The sequence below is a fragment of the Microtus ochrogaster genome, unplaced genomic scaffold, assembly GCF_000317375.1.
Source record: "Microtus ochrogaster isolate Prairie Vole_2 unplaced genomic scaffold, MicOch1.0 UNK4, whole genome shotgun sequence".
Lineage (NCBI taxonomy): Eukaryota > Metazoa > Chordata > Mammalia > Rodentia > Cricetidae > Microtus > Microtus ochrogaster.
The window spans coordinates 398,827-417,207 of record NW_004949102.1 but is presented as its reverse complement, the minus strand read 5'-3'; the positions used below and the strand labels follow the sequence as shown (position 1 = coordinate 417,207).

General features: G+C 37.3%; 1 protein-coding gene across 7 annotated transcripts in view; it reads left to right on the top strand.

Moving 5' to 3' along the window:
• Positions 1-18,381, top strand: part of Cadps2 (calcium dependent secretion activator 2) — a 520,741-nt gene that overhangs the window by 194,291 nt on the left and 308,069 nt on the right. For all 7 annotated transcript variants that reach the window (XM_026788548.1, XM_026788546.1, XM_026788543.1 and 4 more), the window contains exon 3: positions 5,435-5,767. In XM_026788548.1, the coding sequence (XP_026644349.1) occupies positions 5,435-5,767 (333 nt within the window). The remainder of the gene's footprint in view (positions 1-5,434; positions 5,768-18,381) is intronic.

Genomic DNA, 18,381 nt, shown 5'->3' with positions numbered 1-18,381 from the left:
AGGCTGGTCTCGAACTCACAGAGATCCGCCTGCCTCTGCCTCCCGAGTGCTGGGATTAAAGGTGTGCGCCACCATCGCCCGGCCCATAAAAATCTTTTAATAAAGGAGTAGAGAATGACCAAGTTGGGATGGCCTTTTTAAGTTGGTCTAGGATGTCATTAGCAGTTTTAGCTGCATCAAAACCCAAATTTATCTTATCAAACATAACAAATCTAAAGACTCACTGGCATCATGTCAAGTTTTCTTCAGATAAGATCTAACCTTTTGCTAATCAATATCTTCATAGTGAACTACAGTAGTTACAGACATTAACGTGCCAATACTTGTATGAAGATTAAGAATAAATACATAATTTATCAAATTATAATTCTCTTAACTTAATTCTGATCAAAAAACAAGAAAAGATTTCTGTGGTGGATGAGCTGTGAGTCTTTTTTCTCTCCTATAATCCAATTGCATTGCTGCTTCTAACTTCCAAAGATAAGTTTGAACTGCCCCTGTCTCTCAGTAGCAGCCAAACTTTTATGTCACTCCTCATCATTTTCTGAAGAGGGTTTCAGTCACATATCACCTCCATAATAGTGTTCCATTGCTTTAACAAGTCTCTTTACCCCAGAGGGAAAATTCCTGAGCTACCAGTTCTCAAGTCCTCTATTTTGATAACAGATTGGACACCATACTGCAAAGTTAACTTCTTGTCCCAAGATATTTTGTAGATAAACGGTCAGACATTCAGTGTTCATGGGCTGGCTCCAGCGTGAATAGGAATCACTAAGGTCTGGAAATCTATGTAGCAGGTCTGGCAGAAGAGCGGGAACCACTAACCATCACCACGATCTCCTTTCCTTCTCAGACTGCAGCATGATGACATCAGCAGGTCAGGAGCAAGGTGCAGCAATCTCTTACTCCAACTCCTCTGGGAAGGCCTCAGCAGCTACTCTGACATCAGGGCTTCTACTCCTTTGTTCTGGACACCACACCAAGTGCTCAGGAAGCCACCGAGCTTCATTCTCCTCTTGTGAAAAAACAAACATGCCCTTGACCCCATATTAAACAGGTTCAGGTCCTTTCCATAATCCAGTGCAAGTGTCTTTCCATTTTGCTTTAGTGAAGGTCACTCTGGTGCCATCACACCAAATTCTGTCTGCAGCAGATTGCTCACAGGCATCCACATTCAAGAAATTTAGAATAAAAAGAACATTACTGAGAGTATAATTCCATCTTTCATTTGAAATTGTTTTCAAGGAGCCATGGGCACGCTCCACAATTCCTTGTCCTTGACGATAATAAGGAATGCCTGGTTTATAACCACCATTCCAGTGGGAACAAGACTGCTGAAATGATTTTCCAATGTATCCAGATCCATTATCCATCTTTATAATTTTAGAAATTCCCATATATGAAAAAAAACACACTAAGCAATCTGTTATCACCTGCTTAGTGGCATGCCCAGTTTTTGCAGTAGGCCGTTAGGAATCCTGAATATGTATTGATTGTCACATGCATATATCTTAATTTACCACATTGTGCAATATGAGTAGCATCCATTTGCCATACGTGATTAGGAAGCAGGACTTGAGGATTTACTCCCATATAAAATTCAGGTAAATATTGAGGGCATATATCACATTGCTTAACAATCTGAAGAGCAATTTCTCTTGTTAATCCAAATTGTTTTCTTAAACTTTTATTTTGATGATGTAAAGAATGTGATTGCTGAGTGAGCTCGAGTTGAGATAAAGAGTAAATTTATCAGCTAAAGCATTGCACTCAGCCAGTGGACCAGGAAGATTTGAATGTGCTCCAATATGATCCACAAAGCATGGCAATTTTCTTTGATGAATGGCATCTTGAATTTGCTGAAACAGTATTTTAATTTGACTATTGCTAGTTCCAATGCAGGGTCCAGTTTCTGTTACCTGAAGGGCTTTAAATATGTAATGACTGTCAGTCTATAAATTAAATGTATTATTTGCAACAAGATGGAATATCACAGCAACAGCTTACAGCTCAACTATTTGAGCTGAGGCCTTACCTGTTTGCACTACATATCCTTTACCCTCAACAACATATGCTGCCCTTTCATTAGAAGACCCATGTGTAAAAGTTAACATGGTATCCTATAAATGATCTTTAATTATAATTTTCAGAAAAATAAAGGAATGCAGTTGTGCAAGTCATAGCACTCAATCAGCTGGAAACTGATTATCAATTTGGCCTAAAAAATGAGCAAATGCAATTACCCACGAATTATTATTTTAAAATAGCCAACCAACCTGTTGTTTAGTATAAGGAACATTGATCACCTTTTTGGTTACCTCCCCAAATATCACCTAGATTCCATCTGACTTTTCTGAACTAGAAAAGCTACTGCTGCATAATAGGGGTTTTAATATCTTGACTGGTGAAAGAGGAAGGTGTAGCCATAAAAGAGGACCATTTTGTCATTATACTGCTGTGGAAGTAAGTTTTGTAGGTAAAATATATGCTTGCCAAGATTGGTCATAATTAATATAATGTACTTGCTGATTCTGTATTTCATAGTCTCCTTTTACCAGTACTTGTCTAGTAGTGTCTGTAATATGTCTGCTGGATTACTATTCCCCTTAGAATCACATTGAGGGGCTCAAGGTCTCATGTAGACAACTTTAAGTAGGATTGTAGCCATTGGATATTTCCTAATAACTCTGAAAGTCAAAGTTTGTAAGCTATCATCCAAGCTGCAAGAGTCTCACTGGGTGACAGGCATCATTTGCAGCTTTACAGATTCCTGGATGGGTTTAGCTAGAGCTGTGCTCTCTGTAGTTCTGAAATTCTGCTGGGAACTCTGGGTCTGGGTGGGTCCTATTGGAGGCCAGCAGTGGCTGGCAAACTTAACTGCAGCCCAGGCTTGGCTGTCTGGACGCTTAGGCAGGTGGAACCACACTGTTTTCACTATTCCTGTTTTCCTTTCTTAAATCTTGTATCAATCTCCATTTTCCAGATTTATTTTTAATCAAAATATTAGAATTCCTACATCTTCTCTTCTGCTAAAGGCTATTGACCCACCCATACAGTCTCCTTGGCTCATGGGCCATGTAGCTTCTAGCCATTCCCCACCATCCAACCAGCTCCAGGTGCCAGCCACAGGAGGCACAGCCCTCCAAAATTTCCTGTCTCCTGCATTTCCTGCCTACACACAGTATGGTGCAGATCGGATTCAGCTGGGGCAGTGGGACCGGCAACCCCCAAGGGGCCAGGATGGCACAGTCACTCCCTCCGTCACCTGCTGAGCAGCAGTGGCAGCTACAGCAGCTGCTTGTAAGCTTAGGCGGATATGCTGGATGCAAGACATGTGGACAGTCCCACCCCATTGTGGTGGCCACAGGCTTGGTCTGCCAGGAGGGACTGCAAGCTTTCTTTTCTCCAAGCTCTAAAGCAGCCACGCAAGGCCTTGGATGCTTTTCCTTGCCCAAGCCCAAGAGCAGACCAAAATCTGTGGTGGCTGTGCCACTAGTGTTGGGAGGGAGGGAGAAGTTTAAACTATTTGCAAACTCTTAAAAATTTCTGTACTTTTCACTGCTGCACCCCAGTTCTCCTGGCTTTAAAAAATATGCCCCAAGTAAATGTACACACAACTGAATACTATTTGCTTATCCCATATCTACAATTATACCCAATTTTTACTCTTTTTTTATATTTATTTATTTATTATGCATACAATATTCTGTCTGTGTATATGTCTGCAGGCCAGAAGAGGGCACCAGACCTCATTACAGATGGTTGTGAGCCACCATGTGGTTGCCGGGAATTGAACTCAGGACCTCTGGAAGAGCTCTTAACCACTGAGCCATCCCTCCAGCCCCAATTTTTACTCTTGATATCACTGCCTTTCCACATTTATTATTTATTTGAGTGCTCACCTTTTACTTCTACACCTGTGATACCTTATTCATCTGTGGTATGCACCACGTTCTCTACCTGTTCTGGCCACACATCTGGGCAACATCTGTCAGGGTCCCACATTGGGGCAACATCTATTGTGAGCCCTACATTGAGGGTCATCTATCAGGATCTGGCACTGATGGACTCATGTGTTCCAGGGTAGGAGAGTGGATTAGAAATGTTATACAGAAAAAAAGATACAAAAGAAAAGGAGACAGATATAAAATAGAGTCAGGAGGGCAATTCATTGAGTACTGAATTTACCCATTTATTTTTCATATGCTTTTTATACTCCAATCAAAAACAGGGAGAAGGCAAGACTTCTTTACCATGATACAAACAAGGAACAAACAAAGTAATTACCACTTCAATACCTGAAACATCAAGTAACTACATCCTGAGTTAAGTAGTCTGTCATTTAGCCAGGACCTATAGTGACCATACACCAGGCCCAGCATCCTGTAGATAGCCACACCCTGGGTCAAATTTCCTGTTATAACTTTGAAGGAGCAAGAATATGCCTGAACTCTCTCACCTTTAGTCAAGGTGAAAGGGATCCCCATCCATGGGCATTGACAGCCAGATAATCTCTGCTCTCTGTGTCATGAAGTAGTTTGGGTTAACAGCTACATGGGTTGTTTATGGACTTCAATTGTATTTCTACAAAACTGTTGATCTCCAAACCTTCTTTTACTTAGTAGTTACCCAGAACTACCAAATATATGTATGGAAGTTGGCCATGTGTTTCTGGCTAGTTTTTTTTTTAAACATTTGAATGAGAATGAGGTAGGTGGGGAGTTAGATGAGAGAATAATAAACAATAGAAGTTTAGTTCTTCTAGTTTCCGAGTCTGGGGAGTTCGAAGTCAGCAGTTCTCAACCTGTGTGTCATAGCCTCTTTGGAGGCGGAATGACCCTTTCACAGGGGTCATCCAAGACCACCAGAAAACACAGATATTTATATTATAATTCATAACAGTAACAAAACTACAGTTTTGAAGTAGCAATGAAAATAAATTTTCTGGTTGGGGGTTACCACAGCATGAGGAACTGTATTAAAGGGTCACAGCATTAGGAAGGTGGAGAACCACTGCTCTAAGTCAAAGTGCCAGAGGATGTTGTGTTCACTGAATGATTCTTGCTTCTTAGGCCATTGTTTTTTAGCACTGTGTTCTCAGGCAGCAGAGGAATGAGACGGAACTATAGAGTCTCCTTTCAAGGCCCCTGGTAACAAACGCTGGGACTCCACTTTTGTGTGTGCATCCTTGACCTTCAGGTAGGACACGATATGTAGGTTATCTCAGCTTCCTCAGGACTACATACTGCCTCTCTCGAGTTTTCAACAGTTTCCAGCGATTTGCGACTCCTTTCATATGTTATCATGTATTGTATTATACTTGTGTTATGCATTTTGAACCATGGCAGAACATTTTGTGCCCAGGCTAGATTGCTGAACGCATAAATATTAGTGACCCTGCCTAATTACAGATGTGTTTGATTTTGTTTTTCAGGTTTTTCTAAAGAGTGACCGAGTGGCCAGAATGGTTCAGAGTGGAGGGTGTTCTGCTAATGATTTCAGAGAGGTGTTTAAGAAGAACATAGAGAAACGTGTACGCAGCTTGCCGGAAATAGATGGCCTGAGCAAAGAGACTGTGCTGAGCTCATGGATAGCCAAGTATGATGCCATATACAGGGGAGAAGAAGACTTGTGTAGGCAGCCAAACAGGATGACCCTGAGTGCCGTGTCTGAGCTTATTTTGAGCAAGGAGCAGCTCTATGAAATGTTCCAGCAGATCCTGGGTATTAAGAAACTGGAACACCAGCTCCTTTATAACGCTTGCCAGGTAAGTGCTATGATGCCTATCCTTGCCATGTCTGATGCATGGAGGGAGCATTTTTTTTTATCACCCTATGAATAAGTGTTTTTCATTCTACAATCAATTCTCTTGAATAGCTGAGTGAGACTGCATTTTAATAAATCAAAGAGTGATATTTGAAAGAGATTTTGGAAGAAGTTGGGTGGAGGGAGAATGTCAGTATCATTAACCAGTCAGGATTGGTCCCATGTGCCCTATTTAAGGACATCACGTTTGTGGCTACTAGGCATATTCAGGGTGGGACCTGAATAGAAAAATGACAGTCATATTCAGCCACAACAATGTCTTTAATGTATAATGAGCCAGTGTTCCTCAGTGCAAAATAATTTGTCATTAAAATATGATGCTAGTTTTCAGAGTGTTATCAAAGTAATTGAAATTTCAAATTTTTTTCTTAACCTCAGTCGGCAAGAAATGAATTGAGGATGATTGTTAAACTGGCTAATTTAAAGCAATGACAGCTAATAATATGTTTTCTCTTAAGTTGTTATTCAAGTCATGCATATGAAAATTGAATAAAATCTCATATGGTTTTCATTTTTAGACTGATTTGTCTAATAATATATTCCTTAGGTATTTGCATTTTTTACTTTTTTGGATGTATGTATTATTTAACTCAGCCCTAATATACAATTCAAATTACCAAAATTCTATCATTTTAAAATTCATTAAGAATTATACTTCTGTATTGTACACATATTTATTTTAATCTTTTTGCAAGTTTGTTTCTCTTAATTTCTGTATTCTTTCATGTTCCTTACTCTTCATCACTAATTTGTGAATAATTTAGATTAATAAATTAAGAATTCATTAATAATTAGTATGTCACCTTAATCCTACAAACAATTTGTGTGTTCACTGTCATTGTTTTCGCCGTGTCATTAAGCCAGGTGGTGTTTTGATAGTGGAGGATGACAGCAAATCACGAGCTTATGTATTAACAAATGTATACAGCTAAGACATTGCCTCCCATACTGTCCATAGTGGTCCTTTTGTAAAGTTAATGTTGATGAGCAACACTAAGTAATAAAATTGAGATTCAGTCATTCGGTAGCTATTTAGTGAGAATTTATCAAAAGACTCACAAAGTTAAAAAAACAAAACAAGCTGAACCAACTGCTTCCCTGTTCCAAATGCAATGGGGTGGTAGAACCTCCCAAATAGTTAGCTACACATTCCTATTTATATTGCCTTTAAAATACCTTCCTACATATTATACAGATTTATGGTTATTAACGCAGAATCTTTTGTCTTCTTTTTAAAACTGTTCTTGCATATGAGGTTTGGACCTTATAATTTCTCTCTCCTGTGACTTGCAGCACACCATACTTCCCATTCAACTCACTGATATAATGGTGGGTTTATATTTGCATTCAGTTCTATCAGAATTTGCCTCATGTAGGACCTGTTCTGTCTTCTTGTAGAATTACATTCTTTATCATGACGTCCTTGTTGTTTCTCTAAAGCCTACTTTGTCTTACCCTAACAGAGCTAGCTGGAGCTTCCCTATGATTAGAGGGAGCATGGTGGATATTTTCCCTTGTGTTGACTTTTAACATGATTTTTATTTTTAAACATGTAATTGGGTCTTGGGGGTTTATTTGTTTTGTTTACACCCACTCAGATAGTTTTGACTTTCAATGCCTTTGTTTAGACCACTCATAATTAAAGTGATTATTATAGTTGACTTAAATAGTACAATCCGTTACTTTTTTCTTGCTGCTTTCCTTTGTCCCTATATCATTTTGTCTTTAATACTTTCTATGCTTTCATTTTATATCTTCTTTTGATATAGCACATATTCCATTTTTAAGTATATTTTCTAGGTTTCATAAGTTATATATTGTAGGTCATAAAATCGCCTAATTCCTTTTAAGTCCAGTTCAGCTTCCCTACAATTTAGTGTTCTTCCTCCTTTCTTATGCTGTATTGGTATAATTCATCTTGACATTGATATGCCATAGTCAATCAATATGTTATGACAATTGTTTTAAACAGTTAACTTTTTGGATATGAGGATGGCATTATTCATTACTGTTAAAGTGCTTTTTTATTAACACTAGCACTCTCTGTTGAGTTTTAAACATTTTTCTTTGAGAGACTAGAAGCATATTAATAGTTGTAATTAAATCTCCTTGTTTGACAGTTGTTTCTGGTTGAGATATTTGATTTGTTCTTTCTGAGTCTTTTATACATCTCTTTATATACATCTTGAATTATTCTAGAAAGTGAGGTATATTGTATCAGCTGATAGGATCTGAGCTAATAAGGTTGTTGTGTGAGAATTGTGCTAATCTGAGTGGAGGTTGAGTTGTGCCTGTTTCTTAGGGCCATACATACAAGAAACTTCAAAATACCAATATGCTTGTGTTTTTGTTTTGTTTTGTTTTTCTTTTCTATTGACTAATTGTATTTAATGATTTCATTTGTAATGTATTCAGTCTCTTCCCCATACTCTTTCACTTCCCTCCATCTCTAGCAACCCTCATAATCTCTACTAGTCAACAAAATATGAAAAGTAAAGAGAGTCAGAAGTCACAGAAAACACTGTGTTTTATTGGAAGGGAATATTCTGGAGAGAGATTGCAAATTGGGTTTTGAAGTACATAGACTTAACTGCTTTGCTTCTCTGGTCATCAGGATGAACACCAATATCTGTCTCTGGTTTTTATTATTTGTGCTACATTTGGCGCCCAATGCTTAGGGTGTGAATTCATGGAAAAGCTGTTTTCCTATACCAGCACAGGCCAGAGGTGTACTTGGGGAGCCCAACAGAGCTGCATGTGGGGCTACAGCCCACCTAGCTAGACTTCTATTCTTTTGTTCACCAAGCCTCTGAACAATTTTAGGATTTTTCTGTTGTAGCCGCTCTGAAACAGTCTTCAGCTGCCACCTAAACTCCAGAGGAGATAAGAAACTAGAGGGACATATTATAAAGAACTCATCTAGAGTGTTCATCATAGCTTTACAGATCATTAGCTATGATTTAGCCCAGAATATTAAAAGTACTGTAACTAAGGACAAAGAATAAACTGTCAGCCGAAATTCTAATTTCAGGAGACTATCCAAAATGCAGTGACAGGGATAATACTGGCTATAAAAGATGGGCACTTATAGTCTAAATTACTAAATAATTTTATTTTGTATAACTTAAAATGGCAATGAGTTGGATCAGTAAGCTTATTTTCTTTAATCAGAAACTAAATTTTTATTAAAGAATTTTTAAAATATGACATAAGGTAAATACAGCATGCTTACATCAGTTAGTAACCATGCATGGAAATAGATAATATGCTCCATGAATTGTGTGAAATGAGCAGAATACAGTGACAGATAAGATCTAGGTATTTGCCAGCCTTAATTTTTCAAAGTGTGACTTTGTAAATGCCACAGTGATGTAATAACTCACTGCATGGGTCCATCCTGCCAAGTCTGAGGAAGGCAGGATAACATATTACCATAAACAAATTTACCAAAATTTAAATTACCAAAATTCTCTGGGGCAGAGAGACCCACATGCACAGACTGTAGAACAGGAGTTGGGGTTGTGGCTCACAATGACATTCACATAACAAGGTAAGGGTCTTCCAGAGTGTAAAGATGTCAGCAGAAGTACATGACCAGAGCCTGGAGAGTATATGCATAGTACCGTATATACTCATGGGAATGCTCAGCCTTCTGCCTCTATATTTAGGTTTTAAGAGGATTAAGTAACTCAATTTTTATCACTGTCTAGATCCTGATCTTTTCTGCCTGAAGCAACCTTTATCAATGTTTTATAATCGCATTCCATTAACTGAAATAAAATGACTCACCTAGATTTACTCAAAAGTCAAAGCAATGTTAATTAAGAACTTGATCTCTAAATATCCCTCACCCAAATTCCTTGTACTCTGAGAACTTGAAGGGCAGTTAAGAATATCGCAGAACTACCATAGTGATTTTAAAGTGGTAATCGGAATATTTGTGAACTGTTAAAATTTAATGTTTACGATTCCATTTCTCTAGAAGCTTTCCAAGTATTGAACATTAAGGTTTGGAGATGAATTTGGAGTTTAGATTTAGGCTTACTTAAGTAATAAAGTAACTGCTTTTCTTCCTTGGCTCTTTCCCTATGGAAGGGATGCCCTCCAAAACCCAGAAACCATGAGGCGTTAAATGTTCTGAACACTTCAATTCAAAGCCTGCAAAAGAACATGAACGTAGAAGAAAAATGTTCCCAAAACTAGAACTGACTTTCACTGCCACCACCTTCTTTTTCACTTATTTGCATCCAGTAGCTTATGCTAGAAAGTTATTGTGTTTTCAGAGGAAATAAATGCATGTTTTATGTGGAGTTACATTTGATAACCTTCAAAATAAAGCAATAAATGAGGAAATTATAATTACTTAGGGATACTTGTGTGTATATGTAATTTGAAATGTCAAAAATACTTAAAACATTCAAGTATGATTAAGACCTTGAGAATAAATAAATCTTATTAGTTCCCATTTTTAAGATATTATAATTGATGATTGAAATATCTATAAGTACTTATAAATATGTTTAATTCTTTTCTACAGAATTTCCTGATACTGTAAAATTAGATGAGTTTGATTTAAGTGAATTTGAAATACTAAAATTGATGATTGAAATAACTATAAATACTTATAAATATGTTTATTTCTTTTTCATGCAATTGCCTGGTACTATAAATTAGATGAGTTCAAGTTAAGTGAATTTGAGTCTCTGGTTAGTAATATTCAGTAAATTTCCCCTCTAAAAATTAGATTTTTTTAGCATTGTAAATAAATCAAATTATAGATTTTTATTAGTGTGCATCACTTCACTATACATTTTATATCTTAATTTGGGCTTATGTATGGCCACACAAAAGGTTATTGCTGTTGGGCTTAGTGGTGTACTCTTATAACACCTACACCAGAGAACCTGAGATATGATCTTGAAATGGAGGTCAGCCTAGGCTGTGTAACAAGACTCTGTCCTTGTCTTGTTCTGGTGGTTTTTGCCTTTTGTTTGTGTGCTTGCTTTGTCTAAATGTGGTGACTCACACCTACAATCCCAGATAAAGCAGGGTGGTTGCAAGCTACTAAGTGATAATCCTCTCATAAAAATGTAAGATAGAGACTATTCATTAATAAAACTCCTCCAAAATGTTGTGTTAATTGTGCTTTTCATTTTAAAATTTTCTGGCCCTCTGGCTTCTGCTTTTGTTTGTTTTGTTTTTCTAGATCAAGCCTGTTGGTGTTAGAAAATGTTTCCAACTTTTCCACTTTTAAAACTGAGAACACATTTACAGACCGATGAGAATTTCTCATAATAGTAGAACACATTTACAGACCAATGAGAATTTCTCATAATAGATGTAGTTTTGCTAATCTACTTGTTACTTTTCTCAACTGCTAATGAGCGTGCTGTTTCAAACATAGTTAGGAATGATGTCTTTATCCTTCATGGTTGATTGTTAATAAAAACATTCAAGTTTCCATTGTAGTTCTGTAGTATGACTTGAGGTATTGTATTTTCATACCTCCAATTGTGTTTTTTTTGTGGTTATATATGATTGTCTTTTCTAAATGTGTGAAGTACGACATCAGAATTTTGATGGTTATTGTATTCACTCTCTATATAAATCTTAGTAGTATAACCTTTTTCATGATATTTTTTTCTGGCAATCCAGAGTAAAAAAGATCTTTCCATCATCTAGTGATTTCTTACCCTAGGGGTCTTTCAGTTTTTTTTTTATTAGGCTTAATACTAGGTACTTTTTTGAGCTATTAAAAACATCATATTTTTAATAATGTCTTCTTCTCTGAGAGTACATTTTTGGTATATATGAAGAGTACTGGAATTTTTTAAATATCTATTTTTATTTTATGTATATAAATTTATACATATATGCTGAGTACATGTATGTATACCACATGTATGCTGCTGCCATAGATACTAGAGGAAGGGATCGTATGTCCTGGAACTAGAATTATAGGTATTTGTAAGCCACCATATGTTTTCTTGTAACCAAACCCTGGTTCTCTTCAAGAGCAGTACATGCTTTTAACTGCTGAGCCACCTCTGCAGCCCATAGGCTATTGTTATTTTTTAATGGAGAATTTGTATCTTGCAAAACTAAGATGATACATTTGTATGATACATGACCCAGAATTGGTTATTTCCCTCGAGGTATTTTCATGAGATCAGAAGACAGATATTAGTACAGTTCATCAGTACACTTCTGAGGGTATGTGCCTGTGGACCTAGCATGAACACATTAATAACAAGGTCTTAATTTGGTGTCAGATTTACATTCATGATTTCTTTATGATTGTTCAACTCTACATGCACAATAGCAAAATAAAAGATTTTTTAGAACTAGGAGGTACCCTCAGACCTTTAAGTCCAACAGATTGTACAAGAGAATTTAATGTCTGCTGTTCCTTGGCGATGCTGGTGGAAATTGAGTACTGAGGAACTTGCCCTAAGGTCCCATTATGGGACTCTTCCCTGTGGCTAGATCTGTCAGGGGATAAGAGAAGTGTGTCCACGAAGGGGAGATGATGTGACAATGTGAAAAAAGGTCAGCTTCTGTACTGGAGTCTTGCTCAGTGTAACAGGTTTTTTTAAAGATTGTTTTAAATCTCACATTTATGTGTATGTGTGTCTACATGAGTGTATGGGTGCCCATAAGGTCCATAAGAGGGTGAACTTCCAGGAGCTGGGGTTACAGGTGGATGTGAGTCTCTCAACTTGGTGCTGGGATGCACACCGAGAACAGTGGGTGTTCAGTATTCCTGAATCACCTCTGTAAAGATTGCTCGTAAAAGATGGCAATTCCCGAGTTTTAGAAGATGCACATAAACTTAACTCCTGGAAGAAATACCATTGACAAATGCATAAGGGACTAGATGGCTCATGTTATGGTTTGAATATCAAATGCCCTCTACTGGCTCGTGTGTTGAGTGATTGGTACCCAGCTAGTCACACTATTTAAGGAGATTCTAGCAGCTCCAGCACCTCACTGGAGGAATTAGGTCACTGGGGGTATATCCCTAAGAGATGTAGCTCTTCTTAGAAACCTCTGCCTCGCTCTGCTTCCCATCCACCATGAGGAAAAGAATCTCTTCTTCTACAAGGACTAAAAAAGCCTCTATAACTATGAAGCAAATAAATTCTGTTTCTAAATTATTTTCTCTTAGGTATTTGGTCACAGTGATGAAAATCTAATTATACACAGATTGCCGTAAACTAGAAGGCATGTTGTATGAATTTCTAGATAAATGAGAGATGGGCTTAAAGAGTCAAACAATTTGATGAAAGAGTTTAGGAATTACCTTGTGATAGGAAGCACTGCTGAGGAACATTTTAATTGGGAAAGGGGTAAATAGAGGGATCAAAAGTAAGGAGCAGATCAGAACAAGACCAAGCCCGTTAGGGTACCCACTGAATGTTGTAGTTCCCTTCAATTCTATGCAGGTGGTTTCCAGCCTGCCGGCCTTCTGTGTTCTCTCTCAGGATCACTCTATGTATGGTCTGTTATGTTCCACATCATGGCATCTCTAGCCCACTATAGTCTCCACTAAGGCCTAGCCTTCACCTTCACAGTTGTTGTAATATGTGTGGCAGGGCTACGTTCCTGGCACCCAGCTGCCCACACGGCTAGCTTTACCTGAAATAATTACACGGAAACTGTATTCTTTTAAACACTGCCTGGCCCATTAGTTGCAGCCCCTTATTGGCTAGCTCTTACATACTGATCTAACCCATTTCTAATAATCTGTGTAGTCCACAAGGTGGCTTACCAGGGAAGATCTTAACCTGTGTCTGTCTAGAGTGATAGAATCATGGCGACTGCCTGACTCGGCTTCTTTCTCCCAGCATTCTGTTCTGTCTACTCGACCTACCTAAGGGTTGGCCTATCAAATGGGCCTAGGCAGTTTCTTTATTAATTAACCAATGAAAGCAACAGATTAGAAAGAAATCACTCCCACATCACACAGTTTTACATATCATCCTCTCTCTCACCTAAGGGTCTTTGTAGGAAATCTAATTCTGCTAGACATTGTCTAACTTCCAGAGCCTTCCTTTGAAATATCAGTAGATGTCCCCGTGGTCTTGTCACACATTCTACATGCCTGGAAATGCAGTGTCAAGTGGATGATACTGAGTAGCTGACACCTAAGTTGCTACCAAGCCTTTTTGGGTAGTTACTGGTGTGGCTTTTGAAGGCTTGAGTGGCTGGACTCAAGAATACAATTTCTTAGACTTCCCTGTGTAAACAAGATGTACCAGGGATTTGTCTTCTCAAATGAAAGTTTAAAATGAACAATTTTATGTAATTTTGTGTTCTGGGAATTTGTGATGGATAGGGCCTAGCCTTAAAGAAACATTTTTCTAAGTGTCCCACTAGAAAGTAACTCAAAATTTTAAAGGTAACACCAATATCTGTAACGTTGTAGCAAGCTTTCTCTTGGGTCTCCAAGAAGCTCCCAAATCATGACAAGAGACTTCTTATTAGTTATGAAAGCTTGGACATAGCTTAGCTGTTATAACTTTACCTATTTCTGTTCATTTTTGTTTTCGCCTTGGGACGTTTTACCTTTCTTTCTTTCTGTATATCCTACGTTTCCTGCTTCTTTTGTGTCTGTCTGTCTGTCTGGCCCCACGTGTCTTCCTAATTCTCTTCGTTCCTCAGCCTAGATTATTCTTATTCTCTCTACGTACCAGCCTCTCCTATTCCTCTTCTGCCTAGCTTTTGGCCAGTCAGTTTTTTATTACATCAGGTGTCTTGGGCAGGCAAGGTGGAACAAATACAATACTTCCTTATATAATTAAACAAATGCAGCACAAACTAAAGTAATACATCTCTGCTTAAAGTAATATTCCACAACATAAACAAATGTAACCCATCTTTGCCTAGTTAAAAATAATGTTCCACAATGTAACACTATACTTTCATTGCTCAAAACCTTTTACTCAATGCCTTTTCTAGCCATACTGTATATATTTAAATCTACTGCAATACTTTTCTCCCCTTATTGTCTCAGGCCTCTTTTTAACTCTCAGAAATTTTAGTAATCAAAAATCAGCTATCCATAACCATGCCACAGTCTAGATGCTACAAGTAAAATTTCCTCTACCATGTAATTCATTTTTTGCCTTTAGACTCAGCTTCCCATCAAGTTCCAGGACTGCGACAAATGAAGACAGATTCTTTGCCAGAATTTTAGTCCAGTCTCCAAGAGAGCCCTATTCCTACAAGAAATTCATGGTCGCTTCTGTTTCCAGGAGATTTCTGAGTTTCCTCCAAAGCCATCTGTACAGCTCTGCTTACAGCATTTTGAGCTTCTCTAGCCCAGGACTGTGATTCTTCCAAATTCCTCCTATAATAACCCTTGTCCAAAGACCACACTTCTGGTACAACTTTACTGTAGTGATTGCTTGAGCATCATTACAAAATTCCAAAGCCAAATTCCTGTGAGGAACAATGCAAACCTATGGCCACTTAGCCCTATATACTTTGTTTGATGGAGCATCATGGTTGGTTCAGTAGAGTTGCTCATTCCATGGCAGTTTGGAAGAGTGTGGAGAGGGCCCTAGACAAGACACCGTCAAGGGCTCCATGGCTTCCAGCGAAGTCCCACCTCCAAAAGATTGTGTATCCTCCCAAAGCAGTGTCTCCAACTGGGAGCCAAGTGTTTATAACATGAGGCTGTGGGTGACATTGCAACTTGAAACCAAAACAGAGATCTGTATTTACTTCTCTATTGCAAATAAAACTCTTGAACAGCTGGGCCTCCCTAAAGTCTATCCATACATTCTTCTGTTTCTGTGTTCTGGATTCTATTTCAGAATTCCTGCATATCTGCCTAGATGAAAACAATGAATCACTGACTTTCCTTGGAAGAAACAAAATATAAATGTAAATTCCAATAGCGGTAGGAATTGGTTAGGTTTGTCTGTTAGAGCTGTTCTATAAAACGTGGTCTCTGGCTTTTGTTCCAACGTAGGGCTTCCTCTGCTTGAGCATTGTTCCAGCCTTCCATTGTGTGGTCGCAATTACCCAGAAGTAGGGCTTCTCACTGGTGGTTCCTGGTATCAGTTTGGTACTACATGTATTAAAATCCAAATATTATTTGTCTATTTGAACATAATACATGAAATTTGATATGCAAATTTATAATTATAATTAGCCATAAGATTTGGAATAGGGATTTAGCAGTTATTGAGAGAATTTTAATAGTTTAAGCCTTATCTTAAATATTTCTTGCTTTAAACTAGAAAAAAATTATAAATTCTTTTTTTTTGTCCCAATCACCTTAGTATAGTACAGTCTGGTTATCACTTTAGTAAGAAAGATCTTATACAATGAATAGATGATTAATTCCTAAATCTTAGTACAAAGTAATTGAAATACTTCTGTTATTGTTAAAGACTTAAAATGACATCATTTCTTATATTAATGTGATGTTATAACTCTTCTATAAGCAATTTCAGGTGAATATGACTTCTCTCTCCATCTCTGAATCATTTGTACAGTTGCTGTGGAGGCATGGTTCCAGAACCCCCTTTAGACATCAGAATATGTGGATGTTCCGTCTGTTTCTAAAATAAAATAGTACAGAGTTTGCATGAAACGTACACAGTCCTACATCTGTAGAACATCTAATTGAAATATAACACTTAACTGTGTAATACCACATTAATAGTTGTCATGCTTCATCTCCTTACATTTTGGTTTTACCTTGCATGATCCCCACCACTTGGCTATCTTACCTCCCTATTCTTCAAGACCAAAGGAAATTCCACTTCCTCTACAAAGGCCTCCCTCCTACTCCCTCCATTTTTTTTCTAAATGTTGAGAGAGGATAAAAAATATGAGGAATTACAATTTTCTGTCATACTCTGTAAACCTGTCATTTTCTATTGATCTGTGTGTGTGTGTGTGTGTGTGAGAGAGAGAGAGAGAGAGAGAGAGAGAGAGAGAGAGAGAGAGAGAGAAAGAGAGATGCCTCCTTTACTCTATTTTAACAACATAAACAGGGTAAATGCTATTTTTCCTATTAACTGTATAGTAATATATAATGTGTTTCCTGTTGTGTGCATTTACTCATATATAATGAAAAACAAAGAACAGAAGGTATATGTTACACTGAACTTAGGACTGTGAAACAGTTATGCTAAAACCCATAGCTCAACAGAAAGATCAACACCCTTGTCCAACCCTTTATCAGTTGTGTGACCATAGGAAAGTGGCTTAAACCACCTGTGATTCAGATTTTCTTGACTTTAGGACAGTAATGAGACCCATTGTATAAGAATGCTCTAAGGCTAACTGAGGTAAATGTTTATAAAAGTTAGAACAGTTAATGATATCAAATAAGTGATGGTTGTATGTAGTTTTTATTAGTTATGATGAAGTTACAGTTCCTATCTGGAAAAGTGAGTTTATGTGCATTATTTTATTTAGTGGTAAACTTTCAACCCCAGGGTTAATGTGAATATAGATGAAACCATTTTATCAAGAAAATATTATTAGCAAATTGTTGCTTGAAAATATTAGTTAATTAATTCTTTACAAAGATGAATTTTTAAAACTTATTAACTTGTAGTTTTCATGCATGTGTGAGTGCTTCCTTGTATATATGGGTACCATATATATACCTGGTGCCTATGGAGACCAAAAGGCATTGGATCTTTTAGAACTGGAGTTACAGGCATTTGTGAGCAGCCTGGTGTAGGTGCTGAGAACTGAACCCAAATTGTCTGGAAGAGAAGCAATTACATTTAACCCCTGATCCTTCTATCCAGTCCTAAAATATTAAATATTAATATAGATTCTAAAGAAAAACTTTGTGATGTATAAGATTTTACAAAGCTGCATCTGACATTTTAAGGTTATATGTGCATGGCTACGTGCATGTGTACCTATAGAACAGAGTGTATATCCTCCAGGCTACAGAAATTGCATGACTTTAACGTTTGAGGTTAAATTTCTTACGCTCCTGCCTTTGAACATTTTGATCCATTATTTAATATAGTTTAATTCGGTTCACATAGGGTAATTATCTATCTAATTAACTCATTCATCTTTTCCCTGTTTTACATATTCAAAGGAAACTGTGATTTGGGAAATGAATTTTTAAGACTCTTAGAACTGTTCTACAAGAATCTGTGGCAGAACTTCTATTTCTGAGTCAGATTTTTATGCATAATTTAAGAGGTAGATATAAGGGAGTTCTTTTAAAGGTTTGTATCGAGCAGACAGGATGTTATCTGATTCTATCATAGATAACATCATACAGGGAACACATTGCTCTCAAGAGTCAGGGAATTTCCTTATGTTCTTTTGTTGTATGAAATTACAAAAAAAATAGTTATTTTGTAGTTGTTAGCGCATTTTTAATCATCAAAAGGCAAGGAGTAGATTTTTAGTTTTGTTCTCATGGGGTTGCTTCTTGGGAAATGAATCAATGCGAAGAATAAATTAGGATTCAAGAAACTTCCAAATACAAGTGGAATTATTCTCTGTCTTTGCTTTAAAATATAGTTGCTTGAATCCCACTATTTTTTTTTTTTTTTTTTT